Source organism: Sapajus apella, unplaced genomic scaffold, assembly GCF_009761245.1.
Source record: "Sapajus apella isolate SASKATOON/1434 unplaced genomic scaffold, GSC_monkey_1.0 scaffold53, whole genome shotgun sequence".
NCBI classification, from domain to species: Eukaryota; Metazoa; Chordata; class Mammalia; order Primates; family Cebidae; genus Sapajus; species Sapajus apella.
Window position 1 is genome coordinate 8,651,084 of NW_022436993.1, and position 25,579 is coordinate 8,676,662.

General features: G+C 35.5%; 1 protein-coding gene across 1 annotated transcript in view; it reads right to left on the reverse strand.

Annotated features, from left to right (window-relative positions):
- MALRD1 (MAM and LDL receptor class A domain containing 1) overlaps positions 1-25,579 on the reverse strand; it is a 576,163-nt gene that overhangs the window by 144,692 nt on the left and 405,892 nt on the right. The window contains exon 34 of the mRNA XM_032244079.1: positions 801-1,002. Coding sequence (XP_032099970.1) covers positions 801-1,002 — 202 coding nt within the window. The remainder of the gene's footprint in view (positions 1-800; positions 1,003-25,579) is intronic.

A 25,579-nucleotide genomic window follows, 5' to 3' on the forward strand; every position in this document is an offset into this window, starting at 1 on the left:
TCAAAGAAGTTGGCGTTTTAGATAGAGTATGTCACCCGAAGTCAAAAATGCCCAGGATTTAGGATCCAGAGAAAAAACTATGAGAAGAATAAAAATTCAGATGAGTGGTCTTAAAAGAAAAGAAACTTTTGAATAGGGATATTAGGAAAAAAAATCTTTAAAAGAGGCATTGACTACCTAGAAAGACAATGACTCTACTGTTTAATATTTTAAAACGGAAGACTCGGGAAGGGAACAAATGGCCCCACTTAGGGGGAAACATCTTAGACATTAGAAATTCAGATTTCAGTTAAAGGGATGACTTTTTTTTAGAAAAGGTGTTTAATACGTTTTTTTTTTTGTTTTTTGTTTTTTTTTTTTGAAATAGAATGAGCATTTTAGCTTGTACAGTAGAAATGGTTTAGAGAAGGAACGTAGCCTGGGTAAGGGGAAAGGTTAATACAGATGGAGAAGACAGTCTGGAAGACAATAGGTAATCGTAGGGGCCTTTGCTTTGTGCAGTTCTTGTAAACCTATGGGAATAAGGAAAGTAGAAAATAAAGCTACATTCACAGAACAAAATTTCCTCAGGGTTTCTAAAACAACTTGAGTGCAAAGTCATTCTGTTGCCTACAGGACATGAAACTTTCATGGCAAAGTACAAAGGCAGAGAAACTTTACTTCTTACTGTATATGATTCTTCTTCAATGTGTAAATGGAACTGGGCCTGAAAATAAACGTAATTCCTCAGAAATTCCCAAATAGGTAGTATATTTATATACTAAAAACAAATATTCCCATATTCTGAAAAAATCACTTACCTCCAGTCACACACTCTGGGGTAAAAGAGATGTCATCAAGAGCAATAAATATGTCCTCATTTCCATCCAAATCAGCTTCAAATGCCACCTTAAAGGGACTGTTACTGGAGAGAGGTGCATATGCATATGTCCATCCCATTCTTTCATTTCCAATCACTGACCACACCAGGATGTTTAGCCCTGATTCTTCAATGGTATACACCTTTAAAAAAAATCATTAAAAATAACTTTTTATGATTGGATGTTAGAAATATCAGGATATCCAGATGATTGATGAAAGAATGAAATCTCTGGCTATGTAACAGCTCAATATATTGACTGTTGTATTTTCTATCTGTAGAAATTGTGGGTTATAAAGTGAGCCAACGGAGGTTACATTTTCCTTCATTAGTAGAACCTCTGTTTGCTTCTGTCATCAACTTCTGTATGTCAAACTGGACATTAAAAAAAACAACAACAGAAAACCTGTAAGTGCCTTAAGCATTTAAAAAGCTGAAAGAGATATAAACACAAATTGTTTATTGCTAAAGAACTTTGTCTGTTAGACTAAGGGTATGCGACTACAGAAAAAGAAGACCCTCATTATACATGAATATGATAAATGAATATCAGATTATAGAAGTCATTTTGAAAACCACAGTAATGTGCAGAAAATATTTTAACATTCTGACAGATGGAAAATCTTCCTGGATTATCCAACATTGATATTCAGCAATTTTTAAAATAGTTCAGTGACTAAAAAATGCAACAAACAAGAAATGAAATAGAAATAGTTACCTTTGAAATCAACAAACATGCAAGATTGCTAATATTTTTGTTTATCAGTAGAAATGATTCAAAACAAAATATGCCGTTTTCTAGTGCTATTTAAAAAATTCTATACTGAATGAGAAAAAAGGTAAGATTAAAGAGTTATATTTCTATATTCTCTTTTTGCACCTAAATTGTATAGTTATCAGATGCCAAAGTTATATCTAATTTGGTAATATAGTAATATTTACATACCATACCATATATAATTTAATACTTATATATATAATACTATCTATTTCTCTCTCACTCGCTACATATATATATTTGGCTTATAGTATACTGAATTCAGCAATCATTTATGCAACGCTTTTTTTCATATGGGAAAAATAAGACCCAGAGGAAAGAAAACACGTGGATATTAATTTTCTTCCATTGCAATAGTACATTTTCCAATGACCTCCCTCTTACTAAAAAATCTTACTGCCTCACTATCTGAGTGTCGAAATTTATCTACAGTTAACTTATCCTATAAAATATATCCAAAACTTATACTATGAGAAGGAAAGAATAATTCCAGTCATCTTATTACATATTAGGATATTAAATTGACATTCCAGAAACACTACCAAGAATCACCAAATATTTAAGAGCCAGAAGCTAAGAATGTTGCTGGTGTCTGCGAGTACAAAAGAAATCTAAAATCAATTTCAGAAATCTGTTAACGGAAATTAAACAAAACAAAAATAAATCAAGATGATATACACTAAAGAAAAATTAAAAACTTGGCCAAAGTTTGGAAACCTGAAATGTGAGACTTTAACCCTAAAATAAAATTGGACGTTTTGGAAAAGATGATACTCAAGACATTTCTAAAGCAAAAGCATTACTTTTAATATTGATCCTTTAATTAAAAAAATAAGCTAGGATTCAATCTGAAGGGACTTTGGAACCATTGACTACTTCCAGTCTGACATGTAAGTATCTACTCCAAAGAATCTTCAGCTCCAGGGTGTGGTGGATACTTGGTTTATAAGTTTATGCAATTATTTTTCTATTTATTAAAAACTAAAACTAAAAGATGTAAAGTTTCTAATTCAACTTGTCAATAACAGGACAACTATTCAGAACCTATTTAAAGTGAACTCTGATTTTTGCACAAATCTTGGTTTACAACACAACTTAAAAATTTATTATATTTATTTTGTAATTTTTTTTCTGGCAAAATTAGTTTAGAAGGCCAAATTACATGAAAATGTAACTCCAAAACTTCGTTTTTTTCCCCAAACCTCAGCACATATTTATTTTATTTATTAATGTACCCATCTTTACTGGTTTTGCAGTTTACTTTTCTCTCGGCATTTAGTCTTTTTAATCTTCAACCAATCCTACACGGTCTTGTCAAATTCATTTTCCTTCCATTCTCTTCTTACTTTGCTTCTCAAAACCAGACCATGACATTCCCGCCCCACGTCATGAGCATGAAACTCTCCAATAGGCGTCAACACATCTTACCCTATTATTTGACCCTACCCCTAGTCCCAATCAATTCTGGTCAACTTTACTAACTTACTACTTATTTCAATGAAATGACAAGTTTGTAGGTTATTTAATTCATAACATGTATTAATAATACTCCAGCGTTATTATATTGAATAAGTACATGTTATGTCAAGTGTTTCCATAGTCACTGTGGCTGATGGGAAAACTAGAACTATTGTTTAAGAACTCATAATGTTGTTTATTCATTATGTCTGATGGGACTAACAACTAAAAGTGTAGCATGAATTTCTGACCTTCAATGGAAATAATATTACTGTATTCTGAGGGTTTTTTTGCGATAACTCTCAGCAAAATGCTCAATTTTAATAACTTTTAAATGTCGATAATTTTGAAAAACTACAATGGCTAACATCCTTGAAAAATAATTGATTCTAATTCCATTTGTTTCTGATTTTACATTTATTAAACATACTTTATTAAAATGGTAACTCATCACAGTAATAATTGTTTGAAATAGCTTTCTAAAAATCAACTGCTGGATGAATTTGGCTATTTCTATTTTAATAATTTTAATTTTAGTCAAACACAGACCCAGTAATATATTAACTGTCATCATTATATAATGTAAAGCAATAATTTTAGCAAAATTTTAGCATAAAATATGGATTCAAAGAACATATAAAGATATTAAATTATAATAGAGTTTATGTTATCGTCAAGGGTTATATTGTATGCAAAGTTATATCAAAGCTATAGCACATAATGGAGAACATTAAAAACTTAAAGAGAACTTGCTAAATTTAAACATAGATAAACCAAAGTGATGTCATCTAAACATAACTATTATATTATCAAATTAAATCTATGTTAAATTTTTTGATGAAAAAAATGCCTCAACATTTATTTTGAATGAAGACTCCTTTGAAGAAAAACATTCAGCAATAGATATAAAGAGGTAATAGAAAATATGGGTGTTAATTACTCAATTCCAGAATACATGGTTTATTAAGCCATGCTTGCATTTCTCTAAAGGAATACCTGAGGCTGGGCATTCCTTTAGAGAAATGAGGTTTAATTGTCTCACAGTTCTTCAGGCTCTCCAGGAAGCATGGCACAGGCAACTGCTTCTGGGGAGGCTTCAAGAAGCTTTTACTCATGGCAGAAGGCCACTTGGGAGCGGGCACATTACTTAGGGAAAGCAGGAACAGGAGAGAGAGTGCCAGGGTGGGTGGTGTGCCACACTTTACAACAACCAGATTCTGTAAGAACTCACAGACTATGAGCCATGAGAAATCTACCCCCATGACCCCATGATTTGGAGGGGATTCCAAACTATATCAGATGTGTATTAGAGACGATCTACTTAACAATGTCCTTGGATCTAAGTTGGCCGGGTAAGCGTTTGAAAGAAAATGATTAGGAGTGTTTCCTGAAATTCCTCTCCTGCCGAATCCAGACACTCCTGGTGCCTGCAATGTTAAAGTCAGGTCACCGGCACTGACTGGAAGTCTCTGAGTAAAATTCCTTTCCTATCAGAAATACTGCATTTCATTAGGTGTGTAGCTTATTAAAACCAGTGTGTGAAATGCATCAGTGAGAGGACAATGTGACGTTTCTTGGCCCCAGCTACACTCAGTTGTTCTTTTAAGGATCTGCTCTTTAGTTACCACTGATAAGGCAAAGCAATGAACTGAGTTACTGCTTAATCCTTAGAAATGCATAGTTTCCTATGGGTTAGTTTGAAAATACTCAAACTATATATAAGAAAAAAGAAAAAATATCTAAATTAATACAAAGGGAAATTTCCCTTGAAGAAAAGAGGTTATAGGTTTTAAGGTGGTTAATACAGGATGGACATAACAATGCCACCAACATTAATGAAAATGTAGCACATTGCCATATTTTTTGTCATATGTCCCCTAAGTGATGTATGAGTGTAGGATAAGACCAATTAACTGCCCTCTACAGCTTCAGAATTGCAGATATATAGAGAGATCAAACAATCCATTCACTATCTATGGCACAGATTTGCAATCTCTGGTCCAGCATACTGGAAATCACTGCTCCAGTCTTCACATACAAAAAAAGCTGAATAAACAGAAAACCAACAACTATTCTTCGATTCATTAGAGCAGTGATCCCCAATATTTTTGGCACCAGGGACCCTTTCATGGAAGACAATTTTTTCCACGGATGGAGTGGCAGGGGAAATGGTTTTGCAACGAAACTGCTCCATCTTAGATCATCAGGCATTAGTTAGATTCTCAAAAGGAGTGCACAATCTAGATCCCTCAGATGCGCAGGTCGCAACAGAGTTCACCGATGGACAGAGTTCCAAGTCTTTGCTATTGTGAACAGTGCTGCAATAAGCATACATGTGCATGTGTCTTTATAGTAGGATGATTTTTAATCTTTTCGGCATACAACCAGTAATGAGATTGCTGGGTCAAATGGTATTTCTGGTTCTAGATTCTTGAGGAGTCACCACACTGTCTTCCACAAGGGTTGAACTAATTTACATTCCCACCAACAGTGTAAAAGAGTTCCTATTTCTCCACATCCTCTCCAGCATCTGTTTTTTCTTGACTTTTTAATGATCACCATTCTAACTGGTATGAGATGGTATCTCATTGTGGTTTTTACTTATATTTCTCTAGGGAACAGTGCTGATGAGCTTTTTTTCATATGTTTGTTGGCCACATAAATGTCTTCTTTTGAGAAGTGTCTGTTTACATCCTTTGCCCACTTTTTGATGGGTGGTTTTTTCTTGTAAATTTAAGTTCCTTGTAGATTATAGATATTAGCCCTTTGTCAGATGGATAGATTGCAAACATTTTCTCCCATTTTGTAGGTTGCCTACTCACTCTGATAATAGTTTCTTTTGCTGTGCAGAGCTCTTTAGTTTAATTAGATCCCCTGTGTCAATTTTGGCTTTTGTTGCCATTGTTTTTGGTGTTTCAGTCATGAAGTCTTTCGCCAGACAGATTCACAGGTGAATTCTCCACAATTTTCAACAACACATAGGTCAAGGAAGTTCCAAGATAAATTTTTAAATATTCTATTTCAATTAAAAATAAAAATACACATAATCAAAGTTTATGGATGAAGTGACACAGTGCTTAGAGGAAAATTTTATAGCACTGAATGCATATATCTGAAAGTAAGAAAGGCTAGAAATAAATAAAAAGTTGATTCTTTGAAAAGATCAATAAAATTGCTAAATCTCTAGCCAGGCTACCTGAGAAAAAAACAGAGAAAACTCAAAGCATTAATATTGAAAATCACAAAAAAATCATCACTACTGATCCCATGAATATTGAAAGAGTAATGAAAAACATTATTATTATTGAGACAGAGTCTTGCTGGAGGGCAGTGGTGCACTCTCGGCTCACTGCAACTTCTGCCTCCCCAGGTTCAAGCAATTCTCCCACCTCAGCCTCCTGAGTAGCTGGGATTACAGTTACCTGCCACCACGTCTGGCTAATTTTTGTGTTTTAGTAGAGATGAGTTTCACCATGTTGGCCAGGCTGGTCTCAAATCCCTGACCTCAAGTGATCTGCCCACCCTGGCCTTACAAAGTTCTGGGATTACAGGCATTGAGTCACTGCACCCAGCGAAAAATTATTAATATATACCACATATTTGATAATCTAGATGTAACTGACCAATTCCTTGAAAGGCACATCTAGTAAAATTCACACAAGGAAAAACAGATAATCTGACCACACCTATATTTATTAAAGGAATTGAATCAATTATTAACAATCTTTCAAAACAAAACCATAATACAAAACCAGACAAGAACATTATAGAAAGGAAAACTACTGGCCAATATTTCTCATAGACATAGATGCAGAAAGTCTCAAAAAAATTAGCAAATTAAGTTCAACAATGTAAGAAAATAATAATATATCATGACCAGGTAGGATTTATTCCAAGTATGCTATGCCAGTAAACATTGGAAAATCAATTAATGTAATCTATCATATCAACAAGCTACAGAATAAACATTAAATAAGTATATCAATACATTCAGAAAATAATATGATGAAAAGCAGTACACATTTATGATGACAAATCAGAGGGAACTCTGAATAGAAGGGAACTTCATGTTGATAAAGAATATTGACGAAGAACTATAGCTAACATCATCCTTAATAGTGAAAAACTAGCCATTTCCCTACTAAAACCATGAACAAGTAAGGATGTCTGCTCTTACAGCTCCTATTCAACATCATACTGGAAGCCTTTGGTAGCAAAATAATATAAGAAAGGAGAAAAAACCATATACTGATTGAGACAGAAAGAAACTTTGTTCATAGATGACATGACTGTCTTTGTAGAAAACCAAGCAATAATCAACCCCCCCTCAAAAAAAGTTCCCAGAACTGAGAAACAATTAGAGCAAAGTTGCAGGATGCAAAAATAATATACAAAAGTTAATTATCTTTATATAGCAGGAATGAACAATTGGAATTCAAATTTTAAAACAATAGTATTCATATTAATGCCAAAAATATATAAATTTATAAATCTAACCAAAAGAAGTACATGATATATATGAAGAATACTATGAAACTGATGAAAAATCTCAAAGATAGATAAATGGATATTATTGCATGAGGAAGACTCAATATTGTCAAGATGTAAGTTCTTTCCAACTTGATTTATAGATTCAATCAATCCTAGTCAAAGTCCTAGCAAGTTATTTTAAGGATACTGACACACTCACTTGGAAGTTTAAAAAGAAAAGTGGAAGACACAGAATAACCAACACGAGGTTAAAGGAGATGAAGAAAGTCAGGTAACTGGCACTACCAGACTTAGGACATAATATAAGGCTACAGTAACCAAGACAATGTGGTGGTTGTGAAAGAATAGACACACTGATAATGAAACAGAACAGAAAGTCCAGAAACAGACTCACACAAATACAAGCAACTGATATTTGACAAAGAATCAAAGGCAATACAACGCAGAAAGGATAGTCTGTTCAATAAATGATGCTGAAACAACTACACCCAAATTCAAAAAAAAAAAAAAAAAAACTAGACACAGCATATACATAAGTCACCAAAATTAACTCAAAATTGTTCATTGAATTAAAAATCAACTGTAAACTATAAAACTTGTAGAAGATAACATAGGGGAAAATCTAGTGGCTTTGGATGTTGCAACAACTTTTTTACATATCTTGCCAAAACCAGGAACCATAAATGGGAAACTGGCAAATTGAACTTTATTAAATTAAACGTCCATGTAAATGGCACTGTTAGGAGAATGAAAAGATAAGCTAGAAACCAAAGAAGATATTCTAAAACACATATATGATAAGGCCTGGTATTCAAAATACACAAAGAACTTCAAAAACTCAAAAATAAGAAAATAAACAATCTGATGAGAAAATGGATGAAACATCAGAATAGACACATCCCTAAATAATCTATTCAAATAGCGAATAGCATATAAAAAATACCCAAATTCATTTGTCATCAGGGATTTTAAAATTAAAAAAAAAAAAGAGAGATGCTACTAAACATCTTTTAAAATGGCTATTTCCAAATCACTGACATCATCGAACACTCCCGAGGATGTAGAGCAACAGGAACTCTCATTCATTATGAAACATTAGAAGATAACATAGGAGGTTTTCTTCTGACGGGAATGCAAAATGGTATAGCCACTTTGTCAGACAGTTTGGCAGTTTCTTACAAAGCTCACATGATCCAGCAATTGTACTACTTGATATTCACCCAGATGTGTTGAATGCTTATGTCTACACTAAATGTGCATGTGGTTATTTATAGCAACTTTATTTATAATTACCAAAACTTGGAAGAAACAAACATGTCTTTGAACTGGTGAATTAACTCTGGCATATACATAGTATGGAATCTTATTTGATAATAAGTAAATGCTGTATCAAGCCATGAAAAGACAGAGAGGGAACCTACATGTACATTTTTAAGTGAAATAAGTCAATCTGAAAAGGATAGTTACTGTATGATTCCAACTACGTGAATTCATGGGAAAGGCAAAACTATGGAGACAGTAAAAAAAGACCAGTAGTTACTAGGGTTAGGGGGTCTGGAGGGATGAATAGGTGGAGCAAAAGAGAATTTTAGGACAGGGAAACTATTCTGCATAAGACTATGGATATAGGTCATACATTTGTCAAAACCCATGAAATGTATAACCCAGAGTGAGCCCTAATGTAAACTATAAACTTTAATGATAATACCTCCATATTGGTTCATCAATTGTAACTAATGTAGCACCCTAATGGGAGATGCTAATGACAGGTGAAAATGGGTGGGGCAAAAGGAAGCTACATGAAGGATTATATTATATGGACAACGTTTGTTCTTTCCAGTCAGTATTTTTATAAAACCTAAAACTGATAAAGCCTTTTAATGTTTAAGAGTTCATTTAAAAAATACACATTACAGAAATGATAGCACCAATGAGGGACTTTTCCTTATTTGCTTTGGTTTACTGAGGTGCCTAGATAGTTGAAAAACCACAAATGTCTCATTAATTTCAATGGCAGTTAAGGAAGTTATTAAAATAATCACTTGTTCCATTAATACATTTAGTTACCATTCTTTTCTCTCTCTCTGTCATGCTTTCTAATTTTGGACTTAAAAAAAAAAATCAGGAGGCATACCATCATTAACCTTGCCAACATCAACTACTTTTCCCAACTCAATCTTTAGAGACCAAACATCTTTGCCTGATTAGAGGCAAGAATGATCGGAGTACCAGGTACATTAATCTATCAAAGGAGGCAGTATAGAACTAATGTAGTAATAGTTTTCTAGAACTGGGTTCCACAAACACACCGTAAGAATGTCTTCACAATGGTATAGAAGTTTTCTCAAACTCTGTCTCCCCTACACACTTCCTCTGTATCTTCTCACTACTCTCTGCCTCCTTATGTTCTAGCACAAGGTTACGTTACCAACCCTCTTAAATACTAGAAACACTCCTGACGTAGGGCTTCACATGACTTTTTCTCTGTCTGAAATGTTCTCCCTCTGACACCCATATTTGCTGGCCTACTTCCTCACTTCCTCCAAGTGTTTGCTCACTGTTACATTCTTAATGAAGCTCGCTATGATGATGGTTTTAAAAATGAAGTCATGCCCAGCTTTTCCAATCGTCTTACACTCCTTTACTTTTGATAGGGTTTAGATGTTTGTCCCCTCCAAATCTCATGGGGAAATGTGATCCCCAATGTTAAAGGTAAGCCTGGTAGGAGGTGTTTGGGTCATGGAGGCAAATCCCTCATAAATGGCTTGATGCCCTCTGCTGAGTAATAAGTGAGTTCTTGCTGGGTGTTTAAAGAAGCCTGGCCACATGAGCTCAGCATCACTGATTATTAGAGAAATGCAAATCAAAACCACAATGAGACATAGGGTCAAGTCCTACAGAGTCATGGGGTGTCCCCCATCACTGTGCTGAGGCACTGGATCCAAGAAGTAAAGAGTCAGGACACAGGAGGACTGGAAAAGACAGTTGGGCTCATGGCACCTATGAGCAGAGAAAGGCAAGCCCCTGAATGTCCAGGAGGGTCTGTGTTTATAGGGGGCACGGTAGTGAGGTCATCTTAAGAACAGTGATAAGGCCAAGACAATCACATGTGCGATAAGCAAAGTGTCCACCCCCATTAGGTCACCGAGGCAAGGAGGTGGACCATGCACAGTGAAGACGGTACAGTGTGCAATATCTCTTATCTAGGGGCAGGCTACTTCTAAGGAATTCTATAGGAGGATGCTTTTGAGTCAGTACTGTAGTTCAAGAGCTGATAGGGTATACAGCCACCTGCTGGCAGCTTCCAATGATTTCTATAGCACGATGCTTTTGAGTCAGTACCTAGCAACAGAGCTGACAAGGTATACAGCCACCTAGGCACGATTATACCGGAGGGATTTTAAGCCCTCAGATGCTCGTGGGATTGCCGATCTGAGGGAAGCCTTCCACAAGAACTGGACACAAGGTACTACAACCCCTTTTTCAGGAGGAGTGGCTCTTCCTCCAAGCCTGCCATACAGCGGGTATCTTTACGATACCGAATGCTGCCACCTAAGCCATAGATTTTTGTCCTAGTATAACTGTTTTTTCCTTAAATCATGCTCTGCACCATGTCTGCTCTAGACATTTCTCTGACCATAAGCTGCTTATTCCTTAATTCATGCTCTGTACTGTGTGTATTCTAGGCATTCCTCTGTGAACTAAAATATAATTACATATATATAGAAATAACTGAGTAGTAACACTGTAAACTAAGATATTCTTCAGGCACTAATTGTGCTGGGGGTCTGCTTAGCTCTCCTTCCTTGGTGCCCAGATGGGGAGTTACCCACAATGAGATACCATCTAATGCCAGTCAGAATGGCAATTATTAAAGAGTCAACAAACAACAGATGCTGGTGAGGCTGTAGAGAAACAGGAACACTTTTACATTGTTGGTGGGAATGTAAATAAGCTCAACCACTGTGTAAGACAGTATGGTGATTTCTCAGAGATCCAGAACCAGAAATACCATTTGACCCACCAATCCCATTACTGGGAATATGCCCAAAGGAATATAAATCATTCTGTTATAAAGATACATGCATGAGTATGCACATTGCAGCAATATTCACAGTAGCAAAGAAATGGAGTCAACCCAAATGCCCATCAATGATAGACTGGATAAAGAAAATGTAGTATGCATACACCATAGACTACTATGTAGCCATGAAAAGGAATGAGATCACGTCCTTTGCAGGGACATGGATGCTCACCGACAAGTGGGATCTGAACAATGAGAACACATGGACACAGGAAAGGAAACAACACACTGACGCCTGTGGGGGGTAAGGTGTGGGGAGGAAGAACATTAGAAAACATAGCAAATGTACTGCATGCCGGGCTTGATATCTAGGTGATGGGCTGGTAGGTGCAGCAAACCACCATGGCACACATTTACCTACGTAACAAACCAGCACATCCTGCACATGTACCCGGGAACTTAAAATAAAAATTTAAATTAATTAAAAAAAGAAAGAAAAAGCTTGGCACCTCCTCCTCCCTCTATTTCTTGCTTCTGCTCTCAGCAGAAGCCTTCTACCCCTTCACCTTCTACAATGATTGGAAACTTCCTGAGGCCTCACCAGAAGTAGATGCTGGAACCAAGCTTCCTGTACAGCCTGCAGAACTGTGAGCCAAAACAAACCTCTTTTCTTTATAAATTACTTGACTTCAGGTATTTCTTTTTAGCAAAACAAGTGGACTAATACAACTTAGTTCCATAAACCTTAAAGATACTACACAACCTACTTATTACATCTTCTGCTTACTTCCCGTTTCTTTCACCATAGTATAAACGCTATGAAGGCAGGGAGTTTTGTGTGTTTTGCTTATTTACGCACCCTAAATGCCTAGAGCACTGTCAGGTACATATAAGTGCTTAATAAATATTTCCTAAAAAATAAAAGAATGGGAAAGTTAAGGATTTAAAAACTTTAGAGTTAGAAAGGACCTTGGAGATCTTCTCACCTTCAGAGAGAATAAGGAATGTGCCTTTGTTACCATCAATAATGGAAGTAGAGTAGAATCTCATGTGCTTCACTGTGTAATTGATACCACAGCACAACATCATGTATGCTACCTCCATCTATTTTAGGATGTTTTTTATTACAGGGAGAATAATTTAAATACATATGCTCAGAGCTGAGATATATTACTGATAAAGCAGGTAATAAATGGTCTCTGATTGATAGAATTTTAAAGTAGATTTTACTTTATTCATCAGTTTCTGAATAACAAAATGCCCCAGGTTTTAATTTCAATAGGAGATTTAACACTAGAAATCAGGGAATTTAGTTAAGAAGAGTATAAAATTTTTTTGAAAGCAGTACAAGCTGTTGAAATCGTAAATGAAATTTTTCAAATGATGTATAAAAAATATTTTTTATATTTTGACATATTGGTTACTCAGTGGGAAAATAACACAGCCAAATGTTTTGAGTTAAATTGTATTGATAACATGAGACATGAATAATTTGATATACACATATATCCATAAATATATACATAAAATTAGTTTTAATATTTTCCTACTGATATGAAATTTAAAATTTGACATTTTTTGAGTGTTTTCCTTAACCAAGCATACAACCCAATTGTTTTTTTTTTTTTCTAGTTATTTAACAGCTTCTTGAGGGCTGCAACATTAAATACCCAGATTGTCAATAGCAATGTACAGTATATGGAATAAGGTGAACATAAGTGCATATATAAATAAAATAGTCTTCTTAGGACTTTTAAACTTTCATTTCTAGTAGGAGAGTATCTAGCAGTTATCAACTACAAGTCATAATTAGGTTGTATCCCTACCACAGTTTTTTCCGTGTCTGTATTATATAAATAAACATTTGCACATTAAAATTTGTTTTTTTCCAGGGACAAGTATAATATAATGTGTCTACATTTACATTAAAACATTATAACATATTTATCAGAAAATAATTTTGTGGACAATAACTTGAACATGTGGACTGGATACAACATGGAGAAGGAGGGCAAGAGAGTAGGGCTTGATTTTTATTGTGTATAAGTTATTATAACTATGAATGCTTTATAAAAACAAACACTGAGAAAAGAAAAACAAAATATTGTTTCCTTTGAAATTAAAAAATATTTCTACCATAAAAATTCATCAATTTAATTAAAAGACGCATCTACTTATAAAAACCAAGATTATTCAGGTATTGTTGTAAGAGCTAGTAGTGTTCTTACTATGTTTAAAAATAAGGAGACAGACATATTGGTTATTAAATGTGAAAATAACACAGCCAAATGTCTTGACTTAAATTGTATTGATAACATGAGATATATGAATAATTCAATATATACATATCTGGACATAGACTCAGAAAATTATTTTTTAATATTTTAATATTTTCCTACTGATATAAAATTTAAAATTGGAAATTTTGTGTTTTCCTTGTCCAACCATGGAGCCCAATTGTTTTTTTTTTTTTTTTTTTTTTTTTTTTTTAGCTATTTAACACACAAAAAAAATTCAAAACATCAACAAATCTAGGAGCTGGCATTTTGAAAAAAATTAATAAACTAGATAGGCTGCTAGCTAGATTAATAAAGAAGAAAAGAGAAAAGATTCAAATAAACACAAACAAGTGAATAAGGGTGATATTACCACTGACTCCACAGAAATACAACCAACCATCAGAGAATATTATAAATAACTCAGTGCACATGAACTAGAAAAATCTACAAGGAGTATATACATTTCTGGACACATACACCCTAAAATTGAATCCCTGAACAGACGAATAACAAGTTCTGAAATTGAAGAAGTAACAAATAGCCTTAAAACAAAACAAAACAAAACAAAACAAAACAAACAAAAAAAAAAAACCCTAGGACCAGATGAATTCACAGCTGAATTCTACCAGATGTACAAAGAAGAGCTGGTACCATTCCTACAGAAACTATACCAAAAAATTGAAATGGAGGAATTCCTCCCTAACTCATTCTATGAGGCCAGAATCATCCTGATACCAAAACCTGGCAAAGATACAACAACAAAAAAGAAAATTTCTGGCCAATATCTTTGATGAACATGAATGCAAAAATCCTTAGAAAAAAAAATACTGGCAAGCTAATCTAGCAGCACATCAAAAACTTACCACAATCAAGCAGTCTTCATACCTAGGATCCAAGTTTCGTTCAACATACAGAAATCAATATATGTGATTCATTGCATAAACAGAACTAAAGTCAAAAACCACATGGTTATCTCAATAGATGCAGAAAGGCTTTCACTGAGATTCAACATCTGTTCAGGTTAAAAACTCTCAATAGACTAGATATTGAAGAAATATACCTCAAAATAATAAGACCCATATGTAACAAACCCACAGTCAATGTTATACTGAATGGGCAAAAGCTAGAAGCATTCCCCTTGAAAATCAGCACAAGATAAGGATGCACTCTCTCACCATTCCTACTCAACATAGTACTGACAGTCCTGGCCAGGACAATTAGGCAAGATAAAGAAATAAAGGCTTTCAAACAGGAAGAGAGAAGGTCAAATTACCCTTGTTTGCAGGCAACATGATCCTAAATCTAAAAATTTAGGATCAAAGCAAAAGCTTCAAAAGCTGATAAGCAACTTCAGCAAAGTCTCAAGATACAAAATCAACATACAAAAATTAGTAGCATTTCTATATACCAACAACAGTCAAGCCAAGAGCTGAACTGGGAATAAAATCCCATTCACAATGGTAACAAATGAGTGAAATATCCAGGAATTCAGTGAACCAGGGAGGTGAAAGATCTTTTCAATGAAACAAAACAGTGCTGAAAAAAATCAGAGATGACACCAACAAATGGAAAAATATTCCATGCTTATAAATAGGAAGAATCAATATCATAAAAACGGTCATACTGCCCAAAGCAATTTATAGATTTAAAGCTATTCCCATTAAACTACCATTGACATTCTTCACAGAACTAGTAAAGACTATTTGAAAATTTATCTGGAACCAAAAATAGACAGAATTGTCAAGGCAATCCTAAGCAAAAAGAACAAAGCTGGAGGCACCATGCTACCTGATTTCAAACTATACTGCAGGGCTATAGTAATCAGAACAGCAAGGTAGTGTGGTACAAGAACAGACACATAGACCAATGAAACAGAACAGAGAAGTTAGAAATAAGGCCACACACCTAAAACAATCTGATCTTTACCCATTAGTTATTGGGTAACAAGCAATGGGGAAAGGATGTCCTATTCAATAAATGGTGCTGGGATAACTGGCTAGCCGTATGCAGAAGATTGAAATTGGACAACCTCCTTATACCATATACAACAGTTAACTCAAGATGGATTAAAGGCTTAAATGTAAAATCCAAAACTGTAAACACCCTCAAATTTAGCCTAAGTAATACCATTCAGGAGATGGGCATGGGGAAAGATTTTATGACAAAGATGCTAAAAGCAATTGCAAAAATTGACACATGGCATCTAATTAAACTAAAGAACTTATGCACAGCAAAACAATTAACAGAGTAAACAGACAACCTACAGAATGAGAGGAAATATTTGCAAACTGTACATCTTATAAAGATCTAATATTCAACAACTCTAAATAACTTAAGTTTACAGAAACTAAAGCAATCCTATTAAAATATGGGCAAAGAACGTGAAAAGATACTTTTCAAAAGAAGACCTACATGCAGCCAACAATCATGTGAAGAAAAAAGCTCAATCACAGATCTTTAGAGAAATGCAAATCAAAACCACAATATGTCATCTCACACCAGTCAGAATTACTACTATTAAAAAGTCAAAAAATAACAGATGTTGGCAAGGTTGTGGAGAAAAAGGAACACATATATACCGTTGGTGGGAATGGAAATTAGTTCAACCATTGTAGATGACAGTGTGGTGATTCCTCAAAAACCTAGAAACAGAATTAGCATTTTACCCAGCAATCCCATTGTGGGATATGTACCCCAAAAATATGAATCATTCTATTATAAAGACACGCACATGCATATGTATGTTCACTGCAGCACTATTTACAATAGCAAAGACATGGAATCAGACTAAATCTCTATTAATGATACACTGGATAACGAAAATGTGGTACATGCACATTGTGGAATACTATACAGCTGTTAAAAAAGAATGAGATACTTTGTAGGGCCATGGATGGAGCTAAAAGCCATTATCCTCAGCAAACTAATGCAGGATCAGACAAGTAAATACCACATGTTCTCACACTTACATGGGATTAACTATGCCCAGATTAACTGAATGTCTTAGGCCAAGTTACTTAATCTCTTTAAACTTCAGTTTCCCCTGCTATTAAATGAAAAAACATATTAATAAGTATAGGTCAAAGATACTGCAGGTTCAGTTCCAGACTACTGCAATAAACCAAATATTGCAATAATGTGAGTCAAACAAACCTTTTGGTTTCCCAGTGCCTATAAAAGTAAAATTTACAGTATACCGTCAACAGTTAAGTGTGCAATAGCATTATGTCTACAAAAAGCAATGTACATGTCTTAATTTAAAAATATATTACTAAAATATGAAAATGACCATCTCAGCCTTCAAGTTATAATCTTTTTACTGGTGAAGGGTCTTGCCTTGTTGGGCTGCTCACTGATTAGGGTGGTGATTACTGAAGGTTGGAGTGGCTGTGGCATTTCTTAAAATAAGGTGACAAATAAGTTTGCTGCATGATCGACTCTTCCTTGCTCAAAGATTTCCCTGCAGCAAGCGATATTTGATAGCATTCTACCCACAGTAGAACTTCTTTCAAAATTGGTGTCCATCCTCTCAAACCCTGCTGCTGCTTTATCAAGTGGTGTGTCAGCACTTTCTGCTTCACTTTGCACTTCTATGTTAGGCAGATGGCTTCTTTCCTCAAACCTCATGAACTAACCAACTTCTGCTAGCTTTCAATTATTCTTCCACAGCTTCCTCACCTCTCTCAGCCTTCATAAAACTGAAGAGAGTTGGGTCTGGCTCTGGATGAGGCTTTGGCTTAAGGGAATATTGCAGCTGGTTTGATCTTCTATCCAGACCACTCAAACTTTCTCCGTATCAGCACTAAAGCTGTTTTAATTCATTATCATCTGTGTTCACTGGAGTAGCATTTTTAACTTCCTTCACAAACTTTTCCCTTGCATGCCCAGCTTGACTAACTGGAGCAAGAGGTCTAGCTTCCAGCCTATTTCACCTTTCTACATGCTTTCTTCACTAAACTTAATCATTTCTAGCTTCTGATTTAAAGTGAGAGAAGTGCTATTCTTCCTTTCACTTGAACACTTAAAGACCATTGTAGGGTTAATGGTTGGCCTAATTTCGATGTGGTCCTGTCTCAGGAAATAGGAAGGCCCAAAGAGAGAGAGAGAGAGAGACGAGGGATCCACAGGTCAGTGGAGGAGTCAGAACACACACAGTATTTGTCAATTTCATTTGCCATTTTACATTACAGTTCATAACACCCCAGAAAAATTACATTAGTAGCATCAAAGATCATTGATCACAGATCACCATAAGAAATATAATGAGGTCAGGCATGGTGACAATTTTAATAAGTCATAGAGCTGTTAAAGAGGATGATTCAGGCCAATCAAATCTTGCCAAAGATCTACATTTACTTGGGTTATAGGTAAGTGAGAAGGGTGCAACTAATCTTCATTCCTGATAGATAAGTACTTTAATAGACAATAAAAACTATTTCTACTTTAGAAAAAAAGACACAGTAATTAAAACTGATAAACGCTGAGAATAAGGAAGAACAAAAGAAAGCTAACCAACCCATCTAAAGACTCAAGTAGTCCCAGCATGGTGGCTCAGGCCTGTAACCCCAGCACTTCGGGAGGCAGAGGTGGGTGGATCACCTGAGGCCAGGAGTTTGAGACCAGTCTGACCAACATGATGAAATCCCATCTTGACTAAAAATACAAAATTAGCCAGGTGTGGTGGTGCACACTATAATCCCAGCTACTTGGGAAGCTGAGGCAAGAGAATTGCTTGAACTGGGAGATGAGGGTTGCAGTGAGCCGAGATTGCACCACTGCACTCCAGCCTAGGCAACAAGAGTGAAACCTTGTCTCGGAAAAAAAAAAAAATAAATAAATATAATGATAATGGAAAAGCTTGAAATATTTGGAGAATTATCAAACTGTGACAAAGAGATACAAAGTGAGCACAAACTGTTGGGAAAACAGTAGCTATAGACTTGCTGAATGCAATGTTGTTACAAACCTTCAATTTGTAAAAGAAAAAAAAAGCACTATCTGCAAAGTACAGTAAAATGGAGAACAACAAAACAAGGGGTGCTGTAGCTCCCTGATAGATCTGTTACTAGGTTTAAATTTAAATGAAGTATGCCAATTTAGTACCAACACTAGGCACATTTTATTATTATCCACAGGAGTGCTGTTACATATTATATATCACTTACGGTGGAAAAAAGGAGCTAATATGGAAGGACACGTCATGTCATGTTATGAGTGTTAACTGGGGAATTTCTTTATGAGCAGCTGGCATTCTTTTGTGGGATTAAAAAATAGTAATTTCAGATGTAATTTCAGGTTTTTTAGATTTTTTTTAAAGCACTGCTAAGGTCCTTGCAAATAAGAAGGAGGAGAAGCAGAGAGCTTTAGAAATTTCTGAGTTTCCAGCAACCTGACAGAAGAGCAGATCAAACACCGCATGTTCTCACTCATAGGCGGGTGTTGAACAATAAGAACACATGGACACAGGGAGGGGAGCACTACACACTGGGGTCAGTTGGGGGGAAACAGGGGATGGACGGTGGGGGGTGGGGAGTTGGGGAGAGATAGCAAGGAGAGAGATGCCAGATGTAGGTGATGGGGAGGAAGGCAGCAAATCACACTGCCACGTGTGTACCTATGCAACAATCTTGCATGTTCTTCACATGTACCCCAAAACCTAAAATGCAATATGATAAATACATGGAAAAAAAAAAGAAATTTCTGAGTTTCTAATCCTCAGTGACTTGCAAAGCTGGGTGCTGGACACAGGTTTCCTGTGTTCCAGTCAGACAGTCTTGGTTTGCAATAAACATCATTGAATGTCTCACAGGAGGAAGAACTGAGAAAACTTATAGCTACTATGCATGTGGAAATTGAAATGGCTGATTTATATTTAGCTTTTCAACGTTAACACTACATTACTGGAAAGAGATCAAGTAAACAGAAATAAAGCACCAAGAAAATACCTCTTCATAGCAAAATGGCCCATGTAGCATTTAATGTTAGCCTGACACAGGATTTTCTCTCAATGAACAATATCACTGAACAGACCACCTTCAGAATGCCTTCAAAACACCTTCCTTCAAATTGAAGGAAAATTTACACTGAAAAACAGCAAAGAGAGAAAAAAAGTGAATTTGTAAGCTGAATTACTGTTCTTTTAGTAGGTTCTTTAAAAATTGTAAATATTATGATTTTTATATGGAAATTTTAATATAGCATTTTGCATACTATCAATTAATGTTTGTTGAATGAATGTCTTAAAAAATGTTTTCAAAGTACACAGTGTCTGAACTTTAAAAAATAAGCAACTTAACATGTAAAAATTAACGAAATAAACTGACATTCACTTTCAGGATGAAAAAAAAAATTGTAAATATTTAGAAAAATCATTTCTGGTTCTGATGGCTAACTGAAAACACACGCTTAGCCATACTCCCCAAAAACATTCCACTGGAAAGACAGGAAAAACACTGATATAAATCCACAGAAGCACTGGAAAATCAGGATCACAGGTACTAGCTTACAAAAACAGCCAGGACTTTCAGGATGTTTTAAAATAAATGGAAACTGATGAAAATACATAACCAAAACTGAGACATGTACAGACGTCTACAGGTAAAAGAAATGACCAGTATCAATGACAAAAATGTGAACTGTTCCAGCCAAATTCCAGAATAACTCAAACAGATGAAGACCAAAGAGAAGGAGCCATGCATACATCACCATCTGGTAATTAATCCAACTCCAGAAAAGCCAGATCGATTCCTTGGGTTAAGAGTTGCTGATTCTAGCATTTGTACCCAGAACAGAATGGATAAATGTTGCTGAAATGGAGCTCTCATACAGGAGTTTCCAAGAGTTTGTACTGAGACCAGAGAAATGATGCAATGCACCTTTGACTGCCATAAAATATGTGTACTTCCTTCAACACATAAACAAGCTGACAATACATTATAAACATAAACACACTAGAAAACAGCTAATCCTTTACATCAGAGCAATGTGAAACAGAGATCCTGAATCAGAATACATATTCACTGTTAGGGGAAAGGAATTTTTTACTTAGTGTGAGAAGATAAAACACATATAGTAATATTATTCTATCTAGACTCATTTACCTATAGAAATAGAACACTAATACTAAGTAACCAGACAGTTGTGAAAAACTGTAAAATAGAGACTACATTAAACAGAATACCGAACACCATGGGGAAGACTGTTAATGGAACCAATGGGAAAAGAAAGAAAGAAATATAATTAACTCCCTTGAGAGATTCGGATGTCAATCATATCTAACAGGCAAATATGAAAGGCAAGCATTCAGAGTTCTCAGAAATTAACAGTATGACTGTAAAAATAAAACTTCCAGAGACAGACTGAATAGCAGAACTGACCCAGATTAAATACCAAAAAGTGAACTGCAAAACTGAAAGAAGTGATCCTCTAGACCACAGTGCCAGAGGACCAGGAGCTGAAAACTTTGTGAATTTATATTAGGGGTTGGTGGGGAAAGGTTCAGACGTTTGCAGATCTGTCTAATAGTTTTCCTAGAAGGAGACAACCAAGTAAATTACAGAGGAAAATCTCTCTAAGGTGACAAATGTTGAGGGCTCATTAAATTTCCAGGAAAATTTATAGATTCCAGGGAATAAAAATAACATTTTATTTACTTACGGGGAAAAATAGGTACTGTAAAAATCCTGAAGGAGGAATAATCAGACAGACATCAGTCTAAAAGGTAGGCAGGTACTGGATATTAGCATGCAATATAGCCACATCTTCAATTACTTAAGGAAAAATAATTTTGAACCTGGAAATCTATACTCAACCAATCTTTCCCATATAGACACGATTTTTTTTTCTTCAATCAGGAACTCAGAAGGTTAGGATTTATCTGAAATGCACATGAGCAAAACGTGTTGTTACAGGATGAATGTATTCCCCTAAAGTTCATGCTGCAGCCCTAAACTCCAGTACATCAGAATGTGACTGTATTTGGATACAGGGCCTCAGCAAGTTATATTGAGGCTGTCAGAGTAGGCCCTAATCCTATGTGAATGCTACTCTCAAAAAAAGAAAAAATTTAGACATAAGGAGAAACATGAGGGATATGCTTTCATAGAGGGAAGACCTTGTGAGGACAGTGGGAAGGTGACCAGTGATCAGTCAAGGAAGGAGTCTCAGAAGAACCCACCCCTGCTGACACCTTGATCTTGGACTTTCAGCCTCCATGACTGGAAGGAAATACATTTCTCTTGTTGAAGCCACCCAGTCATACACTCCAGCAAGCTAATGTGTATATCAAACAAAAAGAATCTAATATAGTAGGTTGCATGGGCATTAATAAAGAGTAGTGAGGAAAGATAACTTGCCCACTGCTTGATATTATCATCAAGTAAAATGCAGAGTCTTATTTGATGATAATAAACTGTGAACTAAAAAACTGAACAGAGATCTTGGCCATTTTTATGAATATGATTGCCAAGAAAGTAGATGACCTATTTACACTTTAGGCAATTTAGACAAATTATTTACATTTCCAGACAATTTTGATAAGTCATTGAGCTGTTAGGGAGGATGACTCAGGCTAATCAAATCTTGCCAAAGATCTTCTTTTACTTGGGTGGTGGGTAGCTTAGAAGTGTGCAATTATTTTTCATTCATAATAGATAAATACTTTAATAAAGAATAAAAATTGTGTCCAATTTAGAGAAAAAAAAAGATGTAGCAATTAAAACTTATAAACACTGGAAATAAGAAAGAACAACTGAAGTCTAGCCAACCCATCTAAAGACTCAAGTAGGCCTGGTGTGATGGCTCATGTCTGTAATCCCAGCCCTTTGAGAGGATAATGTGGGCAAATCATTTGAGGTCAGGAGTTTGAGACCAACCTGGCCAACATGGTGAAACCCTGTCTCTACTAAAAGTACAAAAATTAGCCAGGTGTGGTGGCAAGCGCCTGTAGTCCCAGCTACTCAGGAGGTTGAGGCAGAAGAATCTCTTGAGCCCAGGAGATGGAGGTTGCAATGTGCCAAGGTCACTCCATCCTGGTGCAATGGCATATTACTGTGTAACAGGAGCGAGACTCTATCTAAAACAAAATAAACAAAAACCAAAACAAAGCAAAATGACTCAAGTAGATGGGAAAAATAAAAATTAAAAAAGAGAAGTAGAAACATAATCAAAAGGTCTATATGACAATAAAACCATAACCACAACACATGAAAAGACTGGGCCCGGCGCAGTGGCTCATGCCTGTAATCCCAGCACTTTGGGAGGCCGAGGTGGGCAGATCATGAGGTCAAGAGATCAAGACCATCCTGGCCAACACGGTGAAACCCCGTCTCTACGAAAAATATAAAAAAAATTAGTGGGGTGTGGTGGCACATGACTGTGGTCCCAGCTACCTGGGAGGCTGAGGCAGAAGAATCGCTTGAACCCAGGAGGTGGAGGTTGCGGTGAGCCGAGATTGCGCCACTGCACTCCAGCCTGGTGACAGAGCAAGACTCTGTCTCAAAAAAAAAAAAAAAAATGAATTGATTTATTTAAAAAACTAGAAGCTCAAGTTGTGTGAAAAAATCACAATCCAGCCATATGCAGTTTATCATAGGCATAACTAAGGCCAAGTAGCATGGAATAATTAAAATAAAGATAAGATATATATTGATTTAAAAAGAAGGTGAGGTGAAATTAATGTTAAGTAGACAGTTTACTTGGGCTACGGTTGAGGATGGAAACCCAGGAGCATAGATTCCAGTTGCCCTGAATAAGCATTTAGCAGCAGTTACAAGTGGATTTATAAACATAAAAATGGGGACAGGGAGTGAGCTGATGCAATGTTGTTTGTCAAGAATTCTCCATTGGTTTGCAGAAATAACACTGATTAGTGATTGGCTATGCATTGTTACGCTATAGCGGTGGGTTACAGTGTCTGGTGTAGCATTATTAGGTTAATTTATAGATGTCAGGGGCAATCACAAGCAGTTTGAAGAGATAACTACATAGCTCAAAAGGGGAGTAAGCCTGGTGTGGTGGCTCAGGCCTGTAATCTCAGCACGTTGGGATGCTGAGTTAGGAGGAAAGCTTGAACCCAGGGGTTGGAGACTAGCTTAGGCAACCTAGCGAGACCTCATCTTTAAAAAAAAAAAAAAAAATCAGCTGGGCATGATTTTTACATCTGTAGGCCCAGCTACTTGAGAGGCTAAGGCCAGGGAATTGCTTGAGCCTAGGAAGCCACGGCTACAATGAGCTGTGATTGCACCACTGCACTCCAGCCTGACTGACAGTACAACACACCCTGTCTCAAAAAAAAAAAAAAAAAAAAAAAAAAAAGAAGAAGGAAAGAAAAAAGAGAAACCCCAGGAGAATAGGGTGTGACTGCTGTCTCATTCTAATGTCTCCTAGGATGTAATAATTAATAAGACTCTTGTATTGCTCAGATAAAAGTTCTTTTATTTTCTCATATGAATCTGACAAAAAATGAAGACAGTAGAATGTCCATAGTATTAACAAATAATACAGGAGTTCCAGGGAAAGTGTAAAGAGGGCTATTTAATGTTGATAAAAGTTTTAATTCCCCAAACAGACATACTGTCTTGAATCGTCAGGCATTGAACAACATAACTTCGACACATAAAGATCTAAGATGGATAAAACAAAAAGACAAATAAAGACGTTTATAATTGTAGCGGAGGCTTATAAAATATCTTTTTCCTACATTGACAAATTAAACTGCTAACAGTAGGGACAGAGAAGAATTTGGTTTGTCTCTGTGTTTCTATCATCTCTTTATCTACCTCTCTTTGTGTCCAACTGATAAGCTATCATTCTTTCACACATTTAAAGAAAATTTACATCTGTATATATAAATTTAACATATGATAGTGGAGGTGTGTCCAATCAATAGGAGAGGACAAATAATTATGTCAATGATATTGGAACAACTGTCTTGCAATTTGGAAAAAAAAATCATTAGGAAATTCTAACCTCTCACCACTCAGAAACAAAAATGAATTATAACTAGATTAAGTAGTTACAACTAGAAATCACAATTATATAACAATTAAAACAAATGAGAATATTTTGTTTATTTTATGACAGAAAATGGCTTCCTAAACAAGGCATTAAAGCCAGACTCTGGCTTTAATGAAAATAAAAATGGGTACCTTTTGTGAAACAAAAATGTAAAAGAAAAGTTACTTGAGCTTGTGAAGCTGATTTAGGTTCTTTCTCAAGGTGACTTTGCACCTAGTCCGTTTGTAGTCAGGTGTAAGAAAGACCTTTTTTTTTTTTTTTTTTTTTTTGCAAATTCCCATGCATCTGTCTTAAAACTGTGACTTGATTTTAATTTTTAGTAGCACAACTCTTCGACTTGCGGTCACTTTTCTTTTTCTACTTTTATTATATTGTGAAAGGAAAGTCTATTTTCAAGGTCAAATTAGATTAGCTCTTTCTTTTGAGTGTCAACCTTTGCACTTTGCGTGGTGCCTTCCCATCCTGCCTAATTTATAATTTAATAGCAAACTTAATGCCAGTGTTTTTTTTTTTTTTTTTTTTTTTTGCCATCCTATGGTTTATGTTTTTCTATTATTCATAATGGAAGGTACATAGTACATTTTAGCAAGGTTTACTCTAGCTCAGCTATCAAAGTGTCTCTTCGCCATGAAGACCTGTACACCCATCTTTGCTAAAACTGTAATATGAGCAGG